General features: G+C 36.1%; 1 protein-coding gene across 6 annotated transcripts in view; it reads left to right on the top strand.

Moving 5' to 3' along the window:
• Positions 1-26721, top strand: part of UBE3D (ubiquitin protein ligase E3D) — a 144178-nt gene that overhangs the window by 24485 nt on the left and 92972 nt on the right. For 4 of the 6 annotated variants that reach the window (XR_014147784.1, XM_081828593.1, XM_081828592.1 and 1 more), the window contains exons 4-8: positions 878-1109; positions 8267-8336; positions 16305-16374; positions 17361-17469; positions 20500-20663. Coding sequence is in view for 5 of the 6 variants with exons in the window: in XM_081828593.1 (XP_081684719.1) it covers positions 878-1109; positions 8267-8336; positions 16305-16374; positions 17361-17469; positions 20500-20663 (645 nt within the window). In the remaining variant the exon portion in view is untranslated. Of the gene's footprint in view, positions 1-877; positions 1110-8266; positions 8337-16304; positions 16375-17360; positions 17470-20499; positions 20664-22655; positions 22716-26721 lie in introns of all 6 variants that reach the window. The other 2 variants (XM_031028693.2, XM_081828594.1) reach the window with 2 other exon arrangements.

Here is a 26721-nt window from a genome sequence, read left to right as displayed (position 1 = left end):
AAAATAAAATAAAATATGGATATCATTTGTGATTGTGGTCTTACTCTTGCAAGATTTTTTTCCCAAGGACATAATCAGGTATGTATACAAATTTTTTAATAGGAAGGTTCATCACAGGGTTGTTGATACCAAAAAACTCAAAACCTGAATATCCACCAGTGAGGGAATGATCTAAAAGTTAACTGGCAAGCTTTGGGGCGCCTGGGTGGCTTGGTCATTAAGCGTCTGCCTTCAGCTCAGGTCATGATCCCAGGGTTTTGGGATCGAGCCCCGCATAAGGCTCCCTGCTCTGCGGGAAACCTGCTTCTCCCTCTCCCTCTGCCCCTGCATGTGTTCCCTCTCTCGCTGTGTCTCTCTCTGTCAAATAAATAAATAAAATCTTTAAAAAAATAAAAAATAAAAAAGTTAACTGGCAAGCCTAAGGAATAGAATGGAATCATTAAGAATCATAATAGAACTAAATAAACAGTGAAAGCAAGATACAGTTTGTGTAGATCTTCTGATCCCAGACTGTGTACATGGGTATAACTATGTTTCTTGAAAGGATTGCGAGGAAATATCCCATCAGTTACAAAGTAGTTACCTGTCTTTGGATGGTAAGGAAAGGATGATTTTTATTTCCTTTATACCTTTATACATTTTCAAACTGCCGATCATAAATAAGTATATATTACTTTTGTAATCTGGGGGGGAATTATCATTGCAGACAATGTAGCTAATGAGTTTCTTTCATTTTCATGCTGATTTAATTAAGAAAATGCTACATTTCCATTTTGTTCTTTAAAAAATCGTTTTTCCTATCATCTGCAAAGAGTGAGAGTTTGACTTCTTAATAAAATAAAATTTAAAAAAAAATTGTTTTTCCCCTCTCTACTAGGAAGCTCCTCAGGGTGCTCCCATTGCCGAGTGAGAACTGGGGAGCTCTAGTTGAAGAATGGTGTTGTCATCCTGACCCCTTTGCTGATAAGCCACTTCATCCACAAGAGAATGACTGTTTTATTGGAGACTCTTTCTTCTTGGTAAATTTAAGAAGTGATTTATGGCAGCCAAGACCTGAACTAGCCCCAGTGGAAACACACTGTCCTTCTTCTGAGAACCATTTTAAACTGGTAAAATATCTTTTCAAAATAAATGCTAATTTGGAGGTTGGCTTAGAAACTGGTTTTTCCTGTCTTCTCTTAATTAAAGCATGCTACACAGACTGTTCCAAGGACCAAAATCCGTGATTTTCAACTGCCTCTATTCACTAGCTCTGCTCTGCTCTGTTGATAGAGGAAGAGCATATGGCTTTAGACCAGAACAGCTTAAGGGGCTGCAGAAAGAAGACTTTTTCATGCATAGAATTGGGAATGTTGCCATTTTACAAACCAAAATGCCCTACTTTCTTGTTTTTAGGACAACATACCATAATCTATATAGTCTGATTTAAATTAAAAGTGTTCTTTTATTCCAAGGTAAGTACTGTACAGTTAGGCCTAGGTATTTCCCCGTGTCTGCCCATTGTTAAGACTTCTGCTGATGTCATAAAAGCAGATGCCATTTAAGGAAACAGAGAAAATGGAGGAGTCAAAATGTGGAAATGAAGCTTGTGCTGCGATTCCAAGTTGGTGGTAAACAATGTGAGGTCAGGTGCCTCTTGCTATAGAAGTCGATTTAGGGAGAAAGAAGTTTCCTTTCACTGCAGAGAACAAGTGCTTTACCTTACTCTAAAAGAAAATCAATGGCATTGACTTGGCCCTTGTGAGAAATCATTCTCCTGATGGCAGGTCAATACAGATGTGATTTAAAAAGTAAAGAAAATCATTGCCAGAGAATCTTCATTTTAACATCTGATTATCGGTAGGAATAAAAGCATTGTACATTAAATTTCATTTAAAACTCATTTAATTTTTGTAACAAAAACTGAACCACTGCAGGAAATGTGCAATAGTTGGGCAGCTCTCAGGTTGTAAGTTAGTTTTTAGAACTGTTTTATATTTTGAGGGTAGATTAAGGAAGTTCATCAAAGATTGACGTTATCAGAATTATTTAAGTGCCTTATCTCTCACCATAAACACCCATCCCTTTACCTAAATATGGTTCGTTTAAAATTATAGTACTTTATCCTTGTATAGTTTTCAAAAATAAATGGTAAGAAGTTAATATAAATCTGTTATGTTTAAAATGGTTATGTTAAAATCATATTTTAATCTAAATTTGTAGACTAATACTGTACTGTTCTATGTATTTTAACTTTCATTCTTGCGATTAAGTTATAAATTTTTAAAATATTTGCAGTGTGTGAATGGAAGAGGAGAGGAGAAAGATTAAATAAGAGAGACCACGAGTTTCCCTTTTTAGATAAATTCTGCACTCTATATGGAAATATATTCTTCACATTTATGTCTGTATCAGTTATATGATGCCATTTACAAGAATTTCTCTCAATTGTGAGCAGCCATCCTGTGCATTAAAGGAAGACCCTTTAGATTCAGACATTATGGTGTTTAGTATCAAGGAGACTCTGGGAAACTCCTGTCATGACAAGCTGCTTTGACAAGATTGTTTCCAAGTTAGCCTAGATGGAAGTTCTCTTTAATTGCATATTGCAGCCATGGAAAGAGTATGCCTGTGACCAAAATAGTAACATATATTTGGAGGGACTGCTTAAACAGTGCTCTCAAGGCTCCTGTGGGAACAAGGCTGCCCTGTGCTATTGAAAACCTATTTCTCATATCAACAAGTCTAGCCATCTAGCAGGGTTTTGAAATGTCACATGGTGACACAGCATCCTAATGGTATCTCTTGGGAAACATTTTTTTGGCGAGACAGTATCAAGGGTCCTTAGAAATTGAAACAACACAAAGGGAAATAAAAACGAGGACAGGAGGCTAATCCACATCTCTGAGCAGTGGTGCCGTCTCTCAGATATATTGATTTAATTAGTCCACAACAAGGTCTGTCTTTGATGTTTGCTCTGTCGAGTTCCCACACTGTTAGGCTCCTTCATCGCACAACCTGTTTTATTATTTCCTTTAAGCATCGGTCAAGAGAAATGCATTACAAAACAGAGTTTCTCTTTAAACAAAATTTCGAATGCTATAAGATTTTAATTAAAAAGGCCTGATTTTAAGAATAGCATAAACAAAATCCAACACTTGTTTCTTTCCCTCAAAACCCCTTTTGAGTGTACAGATGTTATTTGTGCCTGTTAATGTGGCAGTATATAGGGGCGCCTGGGTGGCTCAGTCCCTAAGCGTCTGCCTTCGGCTCAGGTCATGATTCCTGGGATCAAGCCCCACATCAGGCTCCCTGCTCAGCGGGAAGCCTGCTTCTCCCTCTCCCACTCCCCCTGCTTGTGTTCCCTCTCTCGTTCTGTCTCTCTCTGTCAAATAAATAAAATCTTAAAAAAAAAAGTGGCAGTATATGCCTTTTGTTTTCAAAAGATACCTCCTGAAGATTTCCTTATTTCTTGCATTTATTGTTTCATGCTATTTTTTGCGTCTACCAGCATCTTATAATAGCATGATAAAGATGGCACCTCACCCTTTTATAAGATTCATAATAGTATTCTAGACTTAGAAAGTATGGTCACACTGTAACTTCACCCTGTCTTTTAAGGAACAAACGAAATTGAACTTTGATTATATCACAGTGTGACTAACAGCTTTACTTTTTTTTTTCCTTTCCTGGGGTACTTGGCAATAATTTATTGATTTTTAGTCATTTGTTTTGTTAAATCCATAAGGCTAGGTTTTTTTTTTTTTTAATTTTCTTAGAATAATGTGTTGAGCTTTGTAAACATTCACAAATGTAAAAAGGAAAGAATTGTGAACTTCAGTGTACCAATCATCTTGATTCATAAAGTAGGCTTCATCTGTCCCTTTAATTCCCTCCCCTCCCCCCTACTGGAGTGCTTTAAAGCAAATCCCAGACTTTATGTCATTTTATCCCATATGGATTTTTCTTTTTTAAATAGCCACAGTGTCATTTCATATTTGACAAAATGAACAGTTATTACTTGATAAAATACAGGCCATATACAGATTTTACCAATTATATTAAAGGTCCCTTCTACTGTCCATTTATTTGAATCAAAATACACATATTTGGTTGTTTGAGATAATTTGCTTTTTATTGATCACATTTTAAAATCCTGATTACCAGTGTCTTGGAAAGGTAAACTCCTTTTTTTTTTTTTTAAACCAACAAATACCACTTTTCCTGTTTCATTGAAAGATAAAGCAAAATGTGCTGTAAGAGCAATTATAAATGAAATATGTAACAGAGCACCTGATGAAAAATTCTCTGCTTTGAATAGAAAAATTTCTTCTTCTCAAGCATTGCTACTCCAATACCCGGTTTTTAGTAAAGCCTTTTGTTTTTGGTAAGATTTAATGAAGATGGTTTGATTTAACTTGTATAAAATAGATCCTTTAAAAAGTGTCTTTACTACCAGTTTGGAGCTATACAGATCGATTTTATTGTAAGAAAGCGTGAAAATGCCCAAATTTACAGTTGAGCATACCTGCTTTCTGAGCTGTCTTCTTCCTATATCCTTGCCTACACCTGAACAGATTATCACCTGCCTTCGTTTCTATGTCTGTGGCTTTGACTTTTTTTGACCTCTAATTAAAGTAAGAAATACATATTTTTTTAAAGATTTTATTTATTCGTTTGAGAGAGAGAGCACAAGCAGAGGGGCAGAGGGGGAGGGAGAAGCAGACTCCTCACTGAGCAGGGAGCCCAACACGGGGCCCCATCCTAGGATCCTGAGATCATGACTTTAGCCAAAGGCAGACGCTTAACCGACTGAGCCACCCACGTGCCCCAGAAATACATTTTTTATATCAAGATCTGATAACACTGCACACACATGAACACATGTCAAGTAAAAGTTTCTTTTTTTTTTTAATTTTTTTTAATTTGCATTTATTCTGCAGAATTTACTCCTGGGCCATAAGTTTTTGTTTCTTCAGTTTCTTCTGGGATATCTTTTCCTTCCGTGTAACCTCCTCTTCTGGTTTAGGAACAATCTGCTCTTTTTCAGTAAGGATCATCCCAATGTGGCAGGGAGAGCTCATGCATGGGTTAATCCGACCATGAGCCCTGTACATTCTACGCCGCATCTTGGGGGCTTTGTTCACCTGGATGTGCTCAATGACCAGAGAATCAACATCTAAACCCTTAAGTTCAGCATTACTCTCTGCATTTAAGTGTGTGCAGTAAAAATTCAGCATTCTTCTTGGGCCACCGACCCTGTGTCCAGCCCCACTGTTTGGCCTGGGCACACCTACCAACTCCACCATTGTAGTGACGGAATGGCACACACTGCTTCTGTAAAGTGACGTTTTTCAGATACTTGGTGGCTTTTCGGATATGCATACCCTTGATGGCCTGGGCAGTTTCACGTGTGTTCTTAAAGTGAACACGAAGATTTGAACCTCTTGATTTACATGATTTCATAGGGTTTTCTGGGTCAAGCGAATAGCAAACCATTTTCAGAGGTCACCTCAGGCCATTTAGGGGAAGAGCAAGTAAAAGTTTCTTGAAGTAGTACTTACACTGTGTTTGAAGTACTGTGATAGTTCTATTTCATCTTTTTATTTTATTTTTATTATTTTTTTATTTTTAGAGAGAGAGAAAGAGAGCCAGCATGGCAGAGGGTGAGGGAGAGAGAAACTCTTAAGCAGGCTCCATGCCCAGCACAGAGCCTGACACGGGGCTTGATCTCATGACCCTGAGATCATGACCTGAGCCTAAATCAAGAGTTAGATGCTTAACCCACTGAGCCACACAGGTGCCCCTCTGTTTCATCTTTTTTAAAAAAAAAACGCAGGCCGTAACCAATTGAACTGATTCTATGAATTAGTTTGGAAAACACTTGACATAGTGCTTAGAAGCACAAGTTTTATTTATTTGTTTTTAAAATTTGTTTTAATTTAAATTAAATTAATTAATGTATAATGTATTATTAGTTTCAGAGGTAGAGTTCAGTGATTCATCAGTCTTATATAATACCCAGTGCTTATTATATCACGTGCCCTCCTTAATGTCCCATCACCCAGCTACCCCATCCTCCCACCCCCCTCCCCTCCAGCAGCCCTCAGTTGGTTTCCAATGATTAAGAGTCTCTTATGGTTTTTCTCCCTCTCTGATTTTGTCTTGTTTTATTTTTTCCTCTCTTCCTCTATGATCCTCTGTTTTGTTTCTTAAATCCCACATATGAATGAGATCATATGATAATTGTCTTTCTCTGATTGACTTATTTTGCTTAGCCTAATACCCTCTAGCTCCATCCATGTCATTGCAAATGGCAAGATTTCATTTTTTTCTTGTTATTGTTGGCTGAGTAGTATTCCATTGTATATGTATACCACATCTTTATCCGTTCATCTGTTGATGGACATCTGGGCTCATTCCATAGTTTGGCTATTGTGGACATAGAAGCACAAGGTTTAGCATCGAAGGGATCTAGATTAAAATACCAGCTCTATCAGTTACTAGGAGCACATCCATGGAACTCAGTTTAAATGTGCCTCTTATGTAGTTTTTTAGGAAGTAGTGATTAATGCTAAGGAAAATGTAATTGTACTCAAACTTACCTTAATCAGTTAAGATTCTTTAGATCAATACATACGTTATCCCACATTAGAAAGGCACTCATTCCTTACTTAGACCAGCACTCTATTCTGTGGTTTCCCAGAAGAGATGGCCAGAGTTGCAGAAATTCCTTCTCCCTGCCCACTTTTATGCGACTTCTGCCATGTTGCAGTGTATCTTTGTTAGAGGAATGTTGAAGGGCTTTAACAAAGATATTGCTATGGATGTGAAAAAAACATTTTTTTTGGTAGATTCTTAATACAGAATGGCTGTCCAGTAAAAGACAAAAATTGGTCCCTTTTGGGAAGGTATGGGTTTTTAGCCTATCTTGAATGATGTGTGCCAAAAGTATATTTTGTTTATGTAACATCCACTTAGTAGTTACCATGTACCCAGGACAGTGCTTTATAACACTCCTTTTTAAATCCTAATAAACAACACTATGAGTTAAGCACTACTGTTAACTCCCTTTTACAGATGAGGAAACCAAACCAGGTTAATCAACTTGCTCAAGGTCATGTGTGTAGTAAATAACAGGGCTGGGATTGAAACTTAGGAAGTCTGGCCCAGACTCAGGGCTCTTAGCCACCATGCTATTGCTTATAACATAACTTATAAAAAAAACTTAAAAAGTCTTAAAAAAAACTACAAATCAGTAAGTTTTTTTTAACTTGAGGTATAACTGACATATAACATTATATTACTTTTAGGTATATAATGATTCGATATTTGTATGTATTGCAAAATATTCACCATGATAAGTCTAGTTGACATCAATTACCATACATAACAACAAATCTTTTTTCTTGTGATGAGAACTTTTAAGATCTACTCTTAGCAACTTTAAATATATAATACAGTATTATTAACTATAGTTGCCATGCTGTACATTACATCCCCATGACTTCCATGTTCTGTAACTGGAAGTTTATACCTTTTGACCCCCTTCACCCATTTTTACCACCCCACCCCCTGCCTCTGGTAACCACCAATCTGTTCTCTGAATGTAAGAGAACATTTTTGTTTGTTTGCTTAATGATTAGATGGATGCTAGCCATTTAATCTGTATCCCAAATGAATGAATTTGGATTTTTGAAGTTTAAGAATGCATCAGGAATTTGTCTCAGAACACTTTCCGGTTTTTCCAGTTAAAATGCATATCTTAGTGGAAAAATAGAATTAGATGAATGGGTTAAATATTTTTGACTTCTGATGAGTGGTTATGAATCAGATTACTTTTACATAAGTTACACTGGACTAGGAGTCAAAATAATGGCTCCAGGTTTTGATTCTCCTGTTTTCTAGAAACATGAATTGGGACAAGTCACCTACTCTCTCTGCCTTTGTTGTCCACCGTCTGTCTATCCTAAATGGTAATGGTTGTTTGGAAGTGCTTTTTAGAAATGTAAGGTGCTTCCTGTTCAAATTATTTACAACAGTTAGATTATCAAGAAGTGACTAAGTTTGGAAAAATCAGTCTGTTCATTATTCTTTCTTTAGATTTGAAAAAAAAAAGATCTCTGTGCATGTGAATTATGCATACAAGCTAAATGTGTTCCCAGTATTTAGTAGAGGGCAAAATAAAATGTAAAGTTCAATGTATACTCTAGAGACTATGTAAAAATTATATATTCCTTTTAAGAAAAGCTGAATGACATTTAAATGACATTTTTCTGTTCTACAGAAACCAAAGGCAAATACCAAAGTAATTTGTAAGCGTTGCAAGGTAATGTTGGGAGAGACCATGTCATCAGGTAAGAATTTCATAATAAAAAAGCCAAAATGATTGCCTTCTTGTTAAAAAGGAGTAGAAGGAGATTTTATAGGAAATCTATATGAAAGGTAACTAATATATGTTGTAGAATTGATGATTTTTAAAATAGAAATCAGCTAATATATCATCTAATATGCCAAGAAGTTTGTGTATTTTGACCTTTATAAGTACATAGTATTGCGTTTTAAGCATTAAGAAGTTGGGTCATTTTCAATATTTCATATCCTCTCTGTGGATATAAAGCAATAGTATAAAGTTTGTACCTGGGTCTGTCCTAAAGCATAGTGGAGCTTTTTTCTCAGTACAACTCCTCAATCAGAATTGTTGGTTGCTAAAGACGATGAAGAAGTTTTCTTGGCTGCCCTCTGCCTCAGGGTTCTATGTTAGGGCTAGGGGTTGAAATGGAAGAAACCACATTCTGAGTTTTGTACTCTGTTCCTTGTTCTTTTCCCAATCCTGTTCATTATGTTTATGTAAAGTCTGTTATACCACTTTGAAATATAATAAAATCCTGATAATTAAATTGCATCATTATTTAAAGATAAGATTTAAAAAATGGAGAGCTACAATACGCTGCATTAGCTTTGTGGTTGATGAATAATTGTTTTTAATATAATTAACTAGAAGATGTGATTTAAGTGAAGCTAGTGTACCTAAGAGAAGGCAGATGGCGGTCTTTTTGGTTTGTATTTTAAAATTATCAGAATATTGTAAGTTAACTTGCTCAGAGTGAACAGAAAAGGAAGAATGAGTAGGGGTAAAGGATGCCACCTTCAACGTCGTTTTGGAGAATGAAAGCAAGTGCTCTAAGCAACAACTTAGAAAATGTTAAGGCTTCTAGTCAAATTAGGTGAATTGATTTTTTTTTTATTCTTTTCTCTTCTCCCTGAAGGCCAGTTAAAATGTCAGTTAAGGAATAAAAAAGATGTACATCCACAGAGAAAGAAAAATGGAGAGGAAGCAACAGTGATGTAAACAAGAGGTATAAGCAGACTCTTTTGGAAGCTGTAAAGCTGAGAGGTGTGGGAACACGCTTGACAGTATGGAGGAAGTTGAAGCCTCAGTGTCTGCAGATCATCTGAGTGAGGAGTGAGCCAGTACTCACTGTAGAGCCTCAGAGCTGGTCTGCTCAGAATTTGGAGGCAGCAGGTAACAGGGAAAGCAGTCTGAGACAAGGGACTGGAGGAAGGATGATTAATTCAAAATTTTTATATGGAGCTTAAGACAACTAAGATTCCTCCTCTATTTACAACTTGCTTATACTCTCAAGGCAGGAGATTAGATGACTCTTTTCTTGGAAAATGGAAGAATACCAACCAGAGAAGAGATGTGCAGACACTGATTTGTAAGTGTCTTTCCACAGTAAAATGAGATTCAGCCATCCTACAGTCAACAAGCCTTGTACCTACACCTGAGAGTTTCCTGTCAGCATTTATTACCTTACACTTAAATATGAATGGATTGATGAGAATCAACAAGTATTTGAGCAAACCTCCAACTATAAAAGAGACTGAAGTAAATAAATAATGAGGTAAACAGAATAAAGGCACTGAGAAGAAAGACATGTATAAAACAGAAGAAAATCTTTAACAAAAATAATGTTCTTAAAGAAATGGAATAATATTGCCCCCATAATTCAAAGAATGTAGACTGAAAGATGTGATTGCCTAAAAAACCTAATCATAGGACTAGAGAATAAATTAGGGAACTATCTTCTCTCATAAATCAGAACCAAAATGCAGAGATTGAAAATTAGAAAGGAATTATAGGGAAAAAAATCATCATGTAAATTTCCTGAGGATAGAGATATTGTCTATCTCATTTATCACTGTAACCTTAGCACTAAATATAGTGGGTACCCAGTAAATATTTGTTGAATGAATGAATGAATGGAGACTTTTAGGATATTCAACATCTAGCTAATAGAAATTCTAGAAAGAAAGACTAGAGACAACAGAGTTTAGGAAATTATCAAAGAACAGAAATACTAAAAAAACATCGCAAGGCTATTTTCCAGAGCTAGGGCTTCAGTGTCTCAACTGAAAGGGCCCACTACATGTCCAGTAGGACTAATGGGATGGCAGGGAAGCTACTCAAAGCTGTATCATTGAGTAATTTCTGAACACCAAGGAAGAAGTTTCTGGAGGAAAAAAAGCAAGTAGTATACAAAAGATCAGGAATTAGAATGACACTGAACTCTTAATAGCATTGTTGAAATCTAGAAGATGGTGAAGTAATGCCTTCATAATTTAGAAGGGAAAAGATTCTATCACAGTCAAACTATCAATCAAGTATGAAGATAACACATACAGTTTTGGAAATGCAGTGTCTCAAAACACAGACCTCAAATGTTATATTTTCCTTAGGAATGTACCATAGGATATACCTCACCAAACCTAAGGATTTAACCTTTAGAGAGAAGACATGGGATTTGGGAAACAGATTATCTAACACAGATAAGGGAATCCTAGGGTGAGGGACACACAGGCAGGCCCAGGAAATAAGAGCCTAGATTGAAGCAAAGGAGAGAAGATTGCAATAAACATTTTTTCAGTTACAAGATGAACTGATACATTCTTCAGTTTGTTTGACCAGACATAACAATCTTGAGATAAGCCATTTTATCATATGGAAGGAATTAGCTAAAGGTGCTTGGAAAACTAAACACATGAAAAAGGAAGCAGTTATGCACTGCAGGAAAACAGAAGGCTGAACAAGAAAGGGAACATTTCCATGGTATCATTATAGTCATTATAAGGAGCAAGAAGCAAAGGAGAAACTAGAAATTTAAGAGGGAGATTTTGGAAGCAAGAGGCAGGGGGATGGGCTGAGATGATAACTTCTTCACATAGCTCTGACTGACTGTTAAATGCGTACAATAGAGGCCAGAGAGTCCAATAAGAATTAAAAGCTTGGGAGACCTGCACATTTCCCATGTGTTTGATTTCATTTCTCAATCTATACACAATTGGGCAGCAGAAGGTAGGAGCCTTAATGACTTGAGGTATTTGAGCAAAACCTCTCCCCAGATTTGCTGACAGCTAAACTCTGCAGGTATAGTGAATAGTTTCTAGGGAGCCAGGCTAAGCAAAATAAAACTGAGCAGGAACATTAGCAGCTACACGCTGTGGGAAGACATATTTCATAGTTTGAGTCCAGGCTAGTTAATTGACTATTATAAACCAACAACCCTTAAAAGAACAAAACAAAATCCAGAATAGCAACATTATATTACATACAGTGTCCTACTTCCATTTAGAAATTATTAGACTTGCAAAGAAACAAAAGAGTGATTGATACCCAAAAGCAGGACTCAGCAAACAGGTACTGAGTAAGCACGAACATTAGATTTAGTAGACAAAGATGTTAAAGTGGCTATTATAAATATGGCTAAGAATTAAAAGGGGGAAAAAAAACTCTTCAGTGAACTAATGGCAAAGCTCAACAAATTGGAAACTTGAGAGAGAGAACTATTGGTAATTACAGAGCTGAAAAGTACAGTATCTAAAAAATTCACTAGATCAGCTAAACTACATATTTGTGATGACTGAAGAAAAAATAATCATTGAACTTGAAGGTATATTAATAGAAATTAACCAATGCAAAGAACAGAGAGAAAAAGTCTGAATCAAAATGGACAGGACCTCGGAGATTTGTGGGACAATATCAGATGTTTCAGTTAATGTGTAAATGGAATCTCAGAGGTAAGAAGAAAAAAATAACTCAGGAAAAAGTATCTGTAGAAAACAATGGCTGAAATCTTGGCAAATTTGCTGAAAAATATTAACTCTTAGATTCAAGAATTGCAGTGAAAGGTAGGATAAACACACAGAGCACTTCACCAGGCACATTGTAGTTAAACTGATAAAAGCCAAAGATGAAGAGAGAATCTTGAAAGTACAAGAGAAAAATGGAACATCACATACAGGGACTTCCTGATACAATTAAGGCTGACTTTTTGCAGAAATAGTGAAGACACTAAAATGAGATATTCAAAATTCTTGGGGGGGGGTGGGGAAGAAAGAAGAAAAAAACCTGTCAACTAACAATTCTATATCCAGCAAAACTGTCCTTCAAAAATGAAGGCAAAATAAGAGCATTTTCATATAATAGATGGAGGTTATGCATTATTAGCAGATCTTCTCTACAAAAAATGCTAAAGAAAGCTCCTCAGGCTGAAGTGAAAGATACCAAATGGTGATTGGAATCCACAGGAAGGAATGAAGATCAAGATAAATGGAAAATATATGGGTAAATTACCACAAGAGCAAACTCAAAGGTTAGCACAAAATTGAAGCCACCTTTTCCCTGCAATATGCCACTTCTCTAAAATTATTTTGATTGCTTTGAGAAGTAAGGACATAAAGACTACACAAAAAAGGAACCTAGTGGATGACTCTGCACAAAAATTTGGGACCCTAAAGAGCCATACCCTTACTGTGAATGTGGAATTAGGGATAGGTATCAATCCTTTGTCACTTTAAGGAATTTCAAGTCTTAAGCTTGGTTAGTCTGTCTTGGACTAGCTATAACACCCATATGCCTGGCAAAATCAGATGTAAATCACCTCTGGAGTAAAATACCTTCATTGTAAAACTCACATGCCCACAAATAATTTGTCAAGTACAGTGTTCCCCATACAACCAAAGACAAATAAGCACACAAGTAAACTAGACTTCCTTCATCAAGAACTAACAAAAACAGAAACAACAGAAACAGACTTCTCTTACTAGAATTATCAGATGTAAACTAGAACAATCGTGCTTTTGTCTATTGAACAATATGAGAGACAGGTTTGAAGGTATCAAAAGGCAAAGGAAACAAGAGCAAGCATATTTGGAAAAGATCAACAATAGAATTTCTAAAAAATATGTAACAGAAATTTAGAATTTAATGGATGATTTAATGGCAGATTAGGTACAACTTGGAGAAAGAATTAATGAATAGAAGATAGATGAGAAGAAATATCTGTAATCTAGCACAGAGAGACAAGAAGGCAAAAAATATAGGAGAGAGACATAAAACATACACCGAGAAGATCTAACATGCTTTTTGTTTTTTTAGTTTTTATTTGAATTCCACGTAACATATACTGTAATACTAGTTTCAAGTGTACAGTTTAGTTATTCAGCACTTACATAACAGCACCTGGTGCTCATTCAATAAGTGTACTCCGTAATCCCCATCACCTATTTAACCCATCCCCTCACCCACCTCCCCCTGATAACCATCAGTATGTTCTCTTTAGTTAAGAGTCTGTTTCTTGTTTTTCCTCTCTTTTTTCCTTCTATGATTTTTTTTTTTTAAGAGAGAGAGAGAGAGTGGGGTGGGGGTGGGGAAGGGTAGAGGGAGAGGAAGAGAATCTTAAGCAGGCTCCATACCCAGCACCGAGTCAGGTTTAGGGCTTGATCTCACAACCCTGAGATCATGACCTGAGCCAAAATCAAGAGTCTGATGCTTAACTGACTGAGCCACCCAGGCGCCCCCATTTGTTTTGTTACTTAAATTTACATATGAGTGAAATCATACGGTATTTGTCTTTGTCTGACTTACTTAGCTCCATCCACATTGTTGTGAATGGCAAGATTTCATTCTTTTTATGGCTGAGTAATAGTCCAGTGTGTGTGTGTGTGTGTGTTGTGTGTATGTATATATACACACCACCATTCATCAGTCAATGGACATTTGGGCTCTTTCCATAATTTGGCTATTGTTGATAATGCTGCTATAAACATCAGTGTGCACATATCACTTTGAATTAGTATTTTTTTTTATTCTTTGGGTAAATACCTAGTAGTGCAATTGCTGAATCATAGGGTAGTTCTATTTTTAACTTTTTGAAGAACCTCCATGCTCTAACATATGTTTAGTCAGACTTCTAGAAGGAAAAGAAATATAAGGGAGCATGGCAATATTTCAAGAGACAATTGCTAAGAATTTTACAAAAGTGGTGGAAACAGTAAGCAACAGATTGAGGAGGTCCAATGAATTCTAATTAAATGAGACCCAAGTAAGATAAATAAGTTTATAGCGAGACATACAGAATGATACTGCAAAACAAACAAAAACCAGAAAATCCTAAAAACAATTGAAGAAAAATGACAGATCACTTTCAAAGGAGCAATAATAATGGAAGTTTGAAGACAATGGGTTGATAGTGTCAATGAGCACAAAGGTTAAAAACTTAACCTAGGATTTTATATGGTGAAAATGTTCTATATGAAAGAATCAAGACAAAGATATTTTCTGACAAAAACTAGAATAATTCATTTCTAGTGGTTTGGTTTTTTATTAAAAGAAATTATACTTGTGGAAGAATAGAATTCTACCTGTAGAGAATAGAAGAAAATGATCCCAGGGCGCCTGGGTGGCTCAGTTGGTTAAGCGACTGCCCTCGGCTCAGGTCATGATCCTGGAGTCCCTGGATCGAGTCCCGCATCGGGCTTCCTGCTCGGCAGGGAGTCTGCTTCTCCCTCTCCCACTCCCCGTTTGTGTTCCCTCTCTCGCTGTGTCTTTCTCTGTCAAATAAACAAAATCTTTAAAAAAAAAAAAAAAAGAAGAAGAAGAAAATGATCCCAGATAGAGGGTCTAAGCTTAAGAAGGATTGGTAAAGACAGTGGTAAATACGTGGAAGAATATTAAGTGGATGCTAACTGCATAAAGCAGTAGTAATACCTTGTAGGATTAAAATAGTAGAATCAAATTATAGTTTAACAGCAGCTGGGATAAAAAGGATCACTTCATAATGTTAAAAGGTTCAATTCTGCATCTAGTAACATGATTTCAAAATAGTAAAATGAAAAATTGAACTTAAAGGAGAAATAGATAACTTCATCATCATGGCTCTAGATATGTAATACTCTGTTAAACTATTGATTTTTTCTGCCTTTTTTTGTGTGTTGAGCAATTGAAAACATTCTCAGAAAATGTACTGAGAATAGCTTTCCATCTTAATTCAGAATTGTTCGGCACACCATTCTTAATTATTGCATGGAATTCTCTTGCCTAAATGTATAATTGTTTAGCCCAACCATTCTCAATTTTTAGACAATTTGTTTTCAGTTTAATTAATGTGAGCATATTTATAGATAAATTTTTATAGACATGAATATTTCGTCGAGATAAATTCTTAGGTGTTTAATGATTGGCATCAGAATATTTTTAAGGTCTTCATCAAGTGGCTTTCCAGAAATGTGTCATTTGCAGTTCTGATAGCAATATGTGAACAAGTATACCCATTTCTCCATATCTTCTTCATTGCTGCATTTTGTCATTCACAAATATTTATTTGATGCTAAAGAATATCTCCTTTTAATTTGTATTTCCTTCATTACTAGTGAAAAGAAACATTTTTCATGGATTTCTTAAAAAATTCAGAATGGTTATGTTTATATTCATTTCTGTAAGATACTTAGTTTACCGTTTAAATGTTTCTGTAAACTAAGTAATTAGATAACCAGATTTGTTGGGAATTGTACATTAATAGACTTGGTGAGATTCTGGGAAATACTAATAAGAGGGTTACAGCATCTTTGCATGGGCTTTGGGACACCGTGATTCAAAAGCCTTTTCCAGTGACTCCTAGGTTTAAGACTATAGAAATGGGGAAATCAAATGACTAGTTTCTACATAAGTGGGCTGTGGCTGTAATGTGGCTGATTTTTCTAACCTTTCATGCGTGTGAACAGAGTGTCGTTGTGCCAGTATTCACTTGTGGCATGTCTTCTAAAACACCAGGCCCTCCCAAGTCTCAGGATGCTCTCCTTGTAGACATCAATGTGTTGGTGTCTTACACTAAGTCATTTTGGGAAAATTTTTACTGAATGTGAATTTTACCAGTATGTGTATGAAATATTTAGTTTGGGATGTTGTAATTAGGACCAACATGCCCACCATAAAAATGTTAGTGCAACAAGGAGATTTTAAGTTTTCTTATTTTTGTTTCTAGAAACCACCAAGTTTTATATAACAGAGATAATTATTCAGCCGTCTGAAAGAAATTTTTCCATCATACCAAGGTACAAACAGCAAATTAAATTTATTCTGTAATTTCAAATGTGGAGAATGATATGTACAATTGATTATTTGGGAATTCATTTTTATTTATACCTTTCTTTATTTGGAAAAGAAAAATAACAACCTTCGAAAAAGGCTTTTAGACAGTTGAACCAAACCACACATATAAAAGACTCGAGGATTCATTTATGGTTTGTTTATTACATAGTGGCATAAATAAATGTGCTCATGATATAAATCTTCTAAATCTGAAAGTTTTTTGTGCTTCTGTTTGTCAGATAATCAAGGTCTTATAACTTAATCAATAGGTTTTTGAATAATTATTTCTGGAATTAATTTGACATTTAAAATTTGAAACATGAGTCAGTTTTCAAATGACTCCTGTGTTTTAAAAAAAAAAAAGTTACTTAGCCACTACATCCGTTAGCGTTTTCTCTCTTTGAATCTTTTTAGTTTGCAAACAGAAGTTAACTATAGTATGTCTTTCAGTTTATTTATGGATATCTAAAAATTATGGCAATCTGAATATAACCTTAAAATTTATCCTTCTGTAAATACTTTGATTCTGTGCCTCAGCTCTGACTCTTTGAGGGGATGCAAATGGAAGACATTGTATTTAATACTGTCTAATGTTTGGGAGGAAATATCTCGCCGCCTTTTTTAACTTACTGTTTAATGTGCTACAGCACAAATGGAATATTGACTAATACAGTATTTTTTTATTCAGTCAAGAGGAATAGTTAGGTTTGGGGTGGGAAGTGTGTTAAGGATTGGAGAATAGGTTATAAGAAGACTGGAGCAAACACAAATACATTAAAATATATTAAAATCCACATTAGCACAGTCTGTGAAGGAATGGGTAGCATATAGAAAAGTCTGGCTGCACACACCTCTGCCTTTTAGGTACCCTGTGGGTATTTTTGGCTCCTCTTGCCAGTTAGAGTTATTATGAAAGGCACATTGTGAAAATTGATTTCTGTTCAAACAGGTCTCAGTTTGTACAGAATGTTATCGCCCAGTGTCTGGTGGAACTCTCCTCTGCTAGAAGCACTTTTAGATTCACTATTCAAGGTCATGATGGCAAAGTGTACATCTTGGTAAGAAATGACTTCTCCCAGCTTTCTGTAGCTTGGTAATCCAGGGTCTCAGAAATTCTTTAGTCTTGCCATTCTCTTTTCTTTAATTCTCAGGTCTAGAAAATAAATGATCAAAAATTGAATTCATAATATCAATTTAATTCCCACATCAAGCTCTCTTAATTTAATAATAAAAGATCAAGTGCCTCTTTGTGCTAGGTACTAGGGATATAGAGAGAAATAAAACCTGATTCCTGCTCACACCACAAAATAAAGTTTTTCACTCCAAGTTGTTAATAGGCTTTTCTTGGTCACTGTAACTTAATTCTGTTTCTTTCACTTTTTTCCCCTATTGATTTTTCCCTTTTGATACTTTTCTGTTTAAAATATGTCCTGTTGCTCCTGTTTTTGTGTATGTGTGTATGTGGTGAGAATGCTTAACGTGAGACCTACCCTCTTCATAGATTTTTTTTTTTTTTAGATTTTTAAGTGCACGATAACAATATTGTTAATTATAGGCACAGTATTACTTGGAGATCTCTAGAACTTACTCATCTTGCCTAACTAAAACTCTATGCCCTTTAGTGAGCAACTCCCCATTTCTCCCTCCTCTAGCCCCTGGCAACTACCATTCTACTTTCTGCTTCTATGAATTAGACTATTTTATATTCCTTATGGAAGTGGCATCAGGCAGTACTGTCTTTCCGTGTCTGGCTTATTTCACTTGGCATACTGTCCTCAAAGTTCATCTGCGTTGTTGCATATTACAAGGTTTCCTTTTTTAAAAAAAAATAATATTCCATATATGTATGCACCACATCTGCTTTATCCATTCATCTCTTGATGGACATTTAGATTGTTTCTGCATCTTAGCTATCGTAAATAGTGCTGTAGTGAACATGGGGGCACAGATACCTCTTCGAGATCCTGATTTTAACACATTGATGTCTGAGAAGTAGTGGCAAGTTTTGGATAAGAGGCCCTGCCGTTAGCAGAATCGTCCCCTGCATCTAAAACATGGTAGCTAGAAGGAGGGAGAGAGTTATGGTTGTTGTTAAGTGTGGCTTTGTAGCTGGCCATCCATTATGGGGACCCCATGCTTCTCTGATTCCAGATCATTTCTACCAAAGCTAACATACTTGTTGACTGAAGTTAATACTGAGTGTGCCTCATAGTCATAGTCTGAAATCAGTTTTAATTTTCTTTTACTGTAAGGTTTTTCAAGTTAAAACTCAGGAATAGGAAACACCTGAAAACCTAAAGCTTACTGCTAATATATATTTAAGTTCCGGGGGTACCTGGGTGGCTCAGTCAGTTAAGCATCTACCTTCGGCTCAGGCCGTGATCCCAGGGTCCTGGGATCAAGCCCCGCATTGGGTCTGTTTCTCCCTCTTCCCCTCACCCTGCATGTGCTCTCCCTCGTGCTCTCTCTGTCAAATAAATAAATAAAATCTTTAAAAAAATAAATTCAAAAAAACTTTGTTGTAAAAGTAATACATTCTTGAAACATTCAGACAACAGGAAGAATGTAAAAGAAGTGGTATTCCCCCATCTTTTCTTCACTCGTCTTGCTATATCACAGTATTTGAAGGTAAACATTATTAACAGTGTGGTATGTGCACTTCAGCATCTTCTCCCTCTCTATATACAACTCTGTGTTCATACGCTCACATTCTGCTTTTCTGTTCGTGAAACATACTCGAGTCACATGACGAGCATTTTTCTTCATCATGTTTACTTCACTCAACAGTATATCATAAGGATTGTTTCCTGTGAGTTTAAGTATAGACCAGGGTCTTGAGTGACTAGAATTCCAGTGTGGCTGTTAAAGACAGTGCTGCGATGAAAATAATCTTTGCGTGTGTATTTTAGTACTTCTTTGGAAATAGACCTCTCTAATCTAAGACACTATTAGAAGTTGTGTTTTTTAAACTGCTAATTATCACCCTCCAGAAAACTTGTACTCACTTATCCCATATAGTGAGACATTCTTGGTGCCCTACCCAGATCTTCCTTACTCAGGCTGGTGCACCCAGTTCCCAGCTGCTGAGACGTGTGGGCTGCTAATGGCACACAGCTGCCTCATCTCCAGAGACATGCCCTTACATGACAGGTGCCACCTTGTTCGGAAAGTTACCTCTTCCCCACCCTTGTCCTGGTCAGTCTACTGCCAGTGATTTGACCCTGGGGGACAGAAAGCAGGGGCCTCCTGTCTCGAGGTGGGACAGACTCTGTAGGTGCCATTCTTGTGTCAGAGCTCCCCATGGGATGAGGCTGAAGCCAGACTCCAGCTGAGCCCCTCAGTGAATAGCGTGCATCCAAATCCCGAAACCCTCTTCTACCAGCAGTCCAGCCCCCTCTACTGAGCTGGATGCTATTATCTTTAAAAAAAAATTTTTTTTTAAGATTTTATTTATTTGTCAGAGAGAGAGAGAGTGCACAAACGGGGAGCGGCAGGCAGAGGGAGAAGCAGGTTCCCCACTGAGCAGGGAGCCCAATGCAGAACTCAATCCCAGGACCCTGGGATCATGACCTGAGCTGAAGGCAGTTGCTTAACCGACTGAGCCACCCAGGTGTCCCTGTTAACCATCTTTTTGTACTTGCCAATCTGATATGTGAAAAAGGGTGGCACATGATTTTTACATTTCCTTATTATATTAACATTTTTACATGTTTATCACTTATTTCTTCTGTTAATTCTGTTCATATTCTTTGCCTTTATTTCTTTTGGGCTGTTTTTGCCCCCTTATTGATTTCTGGGAGCTCTGTATATTACAGATAATAACTTTGTTGTCTACATATTAACTATTTTCTCCTAGTTGGTTGTCTTTTTTTTTTTTTTTTTAACTTTATGACCTCAGTGGCTCTACCAGATGTTACACTTTGAAAGACTTATCATACTTAAAAATTATATACAGGTTTCTTCTGTCTTTTTTTTTTTTTTTTTGGTATTTTTATAGTTTTGTTTGTGTGTTTTTTAGTGGTGGTATGAGATATGGATAGGGTGATGATAATATCCTTATACTTGGACTTTTCTCTCCGTATCTTTAGCTGTGGCTTTTAAACTCAGACAGCTTGGTGATTGAATCTTTGGGAAGTTCCAAGAGTATCAAAAAATTCCCCTTGTTGGAAGATACCTTGAAGGCAGATTCCAGTTCTGCCTGGAATGCTGTCAAGGTCCTCTACCAGCCATGCATCAAAAACAGGAATGAAAAGTAAGTTGTGCTTTTGTTTTCTCATTCCACAGTATGTTTTAGTTTCTTTTGCCATTTGGTGTTGAGAAATTAATGAATTAAATGGTACCATACCACTTCCCTGTTTGAAGCTTCTAGGAGTCATACTGGTAAATATTATGCTTTAAAGTAGATTGAATTATTACAGATGATTCATGCTAATGTGCAGAAAGCTTGCTTTTACTGAAAATAATTGGTCTTTTTCTTGTAATCTCAGCTGTCTGTGCATATGGCTGCAGTACTAAATCAGGCATCAACAGCTATGAATATTTACTGATAAGCACTTCCCAGGCATTCAGGATGCAAAGGTGAACAAAACACAGCCCTTTTTTCCCGGGTTTGTCATTGTAACAGGGGGAAGGCAGACCATCAGCAAAAGAGTCATAAAATCATGGACTGATGTGGCTCCTACTAAGAGCCAGGCACTCATCGGAGGCCTTCTGGCTCATTTAAGCCTAACATCAACCCTGCAGGGTAGTACTATTATCACCCTCATTTTAGAGACAGGGACACTAAGACACAGGTGTAGAAATTACTTTAGTGAAATATAAAGCAAGGCAAAGTAGTTGGGGAGTAGTAGGACAGGTGTAGGAGGTCGTCATTTTATATTGAAAGGTCAAGGAAGTTTTCTCAGATAAGATGATATTTAACTGGAAAACTCGAAGGAAGAAAAGGAGTGAGCCTTATCTGAGAGAACAGTGTTTCTGGCAGAGGGAACGGTTGGAAGTTTAGACTTGTCTTGTACTCTCCAATGAGTTTGATCAAATTTGTAATAAGAAAAGAAAGATCCCAGTCTTTTTCGGGGAAGTAAATAAGAAATTTTGAAAAATCGCTCTTTTCTTTTTTGGATTATACAAGCAGTATAAATCATAAAATATTCAAACAGTTGAGACATACATAGAATAAAATATGAAAATTCTCCGCCATGTCCCTCTCTGGAAGTAAAAGTGTGTTGTCTATTCTTCCAACTCCTTTTTCTATTTATTTTTCATCTTAACATGATTTGAATGATACAGGTGTATTTTTTTACACTTAAAAAAAAAAAAGGCAACACTGCAGAGTCTTGGAGATTCTTTCCACATCAGTGCTTGGCATTTTATGAAATGGATGTACTATAAATAATTTAACTGTTTTTCTGTTGATAGATACTTGGGTTATTACTGTTTTCCTTCTGTAATTAGCATTGTGCTGTGTGTTGTTACACAAATTTGGTTTGTAATTATGTGTACTTTTCTTATGAGGGATTTCTAGAAGTAGAATTGCTGTGGCAAAGGTATGACATTTAAAATTTTGATAGATAATATCAAATTACTTTGTAAAAAAGCATTGCCAGTTTATATATACTCCTACCTGAAGTTTCTATAAATTCCACTTCCCTGAAGCCTCACCCAAACTGCCATTTAGATTTTTGCCCATTTAATGCCAGTCTAAATGAAACAGCTCAGATGACTACCCTTGTGTTGTTTTGAGGTATGATCAGAGAATATGGCTTATGCTTTGATGCTTTGGGGACTTTGGTGTGTGTGTGGCCTAATACATAGTCAAGTTTTAAGCTGTTGGTTGCTTGTATCCTCTGTTTACTTGTGTGTGTTTGTGTGTGTGTGTACTTAGACTTATAAAGTGAAGCTTATTAAAATCTTTTCACATTTTTTATTCCTTCGAAATGTGCATTTTTGAGAAGGGTGTGTTAAATATAGAAAAGTTTTTTTGTTCTGATTTTTATATCGGCTTTTGCATTATATATTTTGAAGCTGTGTTTTTAGGTACATAAATGTTTGTGCCATGACACTTTGCCTAATTACATATTTTATCCATGAGAGATTTTGCTCTTCTTCCATTTGATGCTATTTCCCTTTAATTCCAATCTGCCTGATGTTAATATTGTTATATTTACTTTCCTTTTTTTTTTTTTAATTGCTAATTTGTTATACAGTAGTCCCCTCTTACATGCAGTTTCATGTTCTGTGGTTTCAGTCACCTGTGGTCACTTGCATCCACAAGCAGATGATCCTCTTCCTGACGTATGGTCAGAAGGTCAGTCATAGCCTAATGCAAGGTCACGGTGTCTCCATCACTTGCCTCACTTCATCTCATCACATAGGCATTTTGTCATTTCACATCATCACCATCATAAAAAGGGTGAGTTCAGTACAAGAAGATATTTTGAGAGAGAGAAAGAGACCACATTTACATAGCTTTTATTACAGTATATCATTGTAATTGTTCTATTTTATTATTAGTTAATCTCTTACCATGCCTGATTTATAAATTAAACTTTATCATAGGTATGTATGGATAGGGAAAAGCATAATATATATAGGGCTGGGTACTATCTAGGGTTTCAGGCATCCATTGGGGGGTCTTGAAATGTAACCCCCATGGAGAAAGGGAATGTTTCTCCATTTCTTTCTTTACAGTTGTCCTGTGTTATTTTATCTTAGGTATATGTCTTGCTAACATGTACCTTATAAACTCTGTAGGTGGATATTTTAAAACTTCATTATGACTGGGGCACCTGGCTGGCTCAGTTGGTAGAGCATGCAACTCTTGATCTTAGGGTCGTGAGTTCAGCCCTACACAAAGCCCTACATTGTGTGCAGCCTACTTAAAATAAATTAAAAAAAACAAACAAACAGGTGAATTCAGAGAAAGACAATTATTATATGATCTCACTGATATGTGGAATTTAAGAAACAAGGCAGAGGATCATAGGGGAAGAGAGGAAAAAATGAAACAAGATGAAACCAGAGAGGAAGACAAACCATAAGAGACTCTTAATCTTAGGAAACAAACTGAGGGTTGCTGGAGAGGAGGGGGTAAGGGGATAGGGTAACTGGGTGATGGATATTAAGGAGGGCATGTGATGTAATGAGCACTGGATATTATATAAGACTGATGAATCACAGGCCTGCACCCCTAAAACCAATAATACCTTATATGTTAATTAATTGAATTTAAATTAAAAAAAAAAAACCTTATGAGTGGCAAAAAAAAAAAAAAAAAAGAAGAAGAATTAGCCAAAGATATAGGTACTTATTGGGGTGTTGGAATAAAGCAAATATAAATGGTCCATTAAAAAACAAATAAAAAACAGGTGAATTAGAAGAAAACAAACTCCAATATGACAGTCTATTTTAAAAGTGAATTTAATCCACACTAACTGTGATTATTAATATAGTTGAACTTAGTTTACTGTCTTTTACATTGGTTGTCTTCTCTATCATTTCTTGATGATTTGGGAGTAAAAAAAATATCTATTTCAAGATGATTTTAGTGGTTAACCTGAAACTTCTAATATATGTACTTAAACTTCTTTTTTTTATTATCAGTTTCTAGATTTAACTAGTACGCATACTCTTCACCAGAACAAGAAGACTCTTAGTAAGGTTTTGCATTACTTCTTTCTTTCCCTGTCTCATGCACTTTCCTCTATGTTGAGATCATTTATGATTCTACTGATAGTGGTTCTTTCTTAAAGAAGCCCTACCCCATTTGCTTACCTCTTACACTCATGTATCACAGCCATAAATGTCTTTATATTTTTATTGTGTGTCTACTTCCATGAAAAAATTTGATGTTTTTAAAATATTTATAAATAGTATTATAGTATGTATTTTTTTACTGTTTGTTTTTCACTTCGTAGTCTTTGTTTCATTGTTTGCTTTGATGAAATATGCCCTTTCATAGTTCTTTTAAAGTTGAACTGTAGTCAGTCCTTGAATACCTGATAATCTCTTATATGATATCTCTCTGAAAACCTATAGGATTTTTCTTTATCTTTGTTTTTCTAAGATTTCATACAGATATATCTAAGTGTTAGTGTTTATTCAGAATTTTCTCATGTCACATCTGTTCTTATCTTACAAATGAAGTATTCTCTCAATATCTGAGAATAATAGTGATACTTCAAGTCTTCTGTTTTCTCTATTAACTCTTTTCTTTGGGTGTTAACTCTCTTCTCTTTGAAAAGATTCTTTGTGATTGATACTTTGTTTCATGGTGTTGCTTTCCCCAAACGTTTAATGCTTCCACTAGAATTCTTGTGCTTGGATGTATACTCCAGTGAATCAGGACCTTGTCTATCTTGCTCATTACTACATCTAGATGAGTTTTTTTTTTTTAAGATTTTTTTTTTTTTTAAATGTATGTATTTGAGAGAAAGAGAACACAAACAGGGGGAGTGGCAGAGGGAGAAGCAGGCTCCCCTTTGAGCAGGGAGCCCGATGCAGGCTCAATCCCAGGACCCTGGGATCATGACCTGAGCTGAAGGCAGACGTTCAACCTACAGAGCCACCCAAGCGCCTCTAGATGAGTTCTTGGAGAAGTGTTTAATACATACAATTTATGGTCACATTTGACAAAACATTTGTTAAATGAATGGTTCATAGTTTTCTGCTCATCTTTATATTTGATCGTTACTGTTCATCTATTGGTGACTGTAGGTTCTTGTTCCCATAGTCTGCCTTTATGGATTTGTGAAAGAGAACTCAAAGGATATACCAGTTTGGATGGGCCAGTTTGTCTTTTGACAGCTTTTGGGTGCTAAGGAAAGGGAATTGGTAGATTCAGTTACAGTGGTGAACTTATATTCATTATTGTGAAGGATCTTTACACTGCCTCTCTTGAGGAGAGTGACAAAGATTCAGTGTACTGTCTCATTTCACTCATTCCTAACAAATCCCTGTGACGCTGGAAATAAAATGACTATAGTCAGTTGTGTTCTGCTGTATTTGATTAGTAGACTTTTTTTTTTTAATTTTGTATGTCATGTCTTGGGGACATAATAAATGAGTTTGATGAGTTCAGTTTGCCTGTTGTATATCATCTTTTGTTTTGCTTTTTCTCCTACTACTGGTTGACTCTGTATCCCCCAAAGGTAGTAACGAACTTCATAAATTGGGTAAGCATCCTGCGAGTTATTTGCTTTTGTCTTTAAGGACATTGTCTTTTAAGAGACATTAGTTTCTTTCTTTGGGGGCATTACTGAGTAAACTGTAGACTCCCTGGCATATATTTGGCACGTGGGGTGGTACATTAACTATTTTAGTCCAATCGGCTGCAATTTTAATTTTTTTTTTTTTTTTTTAGTGGAAGTGTGGATTGCCAGATGGCAGTCTAAAAGAGGAAAATAGCAAATGTAACTGGTTTTAGTTCCTTGAGCACACACACAAAAAGTGGCAGGTAATATATTTAGAATGTTCTTTCTTTCTAGCAATAGGCACACATGTCTCTTAATATTTTGAAGTCTATTGTTTTTTTTTATCCCTCTACCCCCTGCCCACAGTTATCCTACAACTTATTTGTTTAGTTTGCATATCAGAATTCAGATCCTAAATGTTAACTTTGTAGCTTTGGACCCTAAGTTCACGTCTGCAGTTTAATTGTGCTAATTCAATCAATTCACCCATGGCCTCATAGTCTCTAGACCGGGGTAATTTTGCCCCTTAGGGGACATTGGCAATGTCTGGGTCATTTTTGGTTGTCACGACTTGAGGGGCTGCTGGAATCTAGTAGGTAAAGCCCAGGATACTCTTAAATATCCTACAATGCCTCAGAGAGTCTCTATAACAAAGAATTATCCAGCCCAAATGCCAGTAGTGCCAAAGTTGAAAAACCCTGTCCTAGTCTATCTCCTGAAATCAGGCTGTGTCTGCCTTTCCCTCTGGGTGTCACAACCCACAATTTTCTTGAAATTTTATTTAGGCCAGCAAATAAGAGAAATTTTACTGCAGCATGAGCTCAATGAACCTCTATAATCCCACATGTTAACTTAGAGTAAAGAGGATAAGTACAAATATAATGTTTATTGTTATACTTCTCTCATTTTCTCTTAAGGAAACATGAAAAATAGATTTATTTGTAATAAATAATGATGAAGAATTTTATAGGTTTCAAGTCCTTTGTTCTTATGTATTTAAGAGAAAAGAACTTACAGGAATATAATCACTAAGTGTAAATAAGTGTTGTTTTTTTTTTGAAGATTTTATTTACTTATTTGACAGAGAGAGACACAGCGAGAGAGGGAACACAAGCAGGGGGA

This window comes from Leptonychotes weddellii, chromosome 8 (genome assembly GCF_054177405.1).
Source record: "Leptonychotes weddellii isolate Sample4059 chromosome 8, ASM5417740v2, whole genome shotgun sequence".
In the NCBI taxonomy this organism is placed as follows: domain Eukaryota; kingdom Metazoa; phylum Chordata; class Mammalia; order Carnivora; family Phocidae; genus Leptonychotes; species Leptonychotes weddellii.
This window is presented reverse-complemented; position numbering and strand designations above follow the sequence as displayed.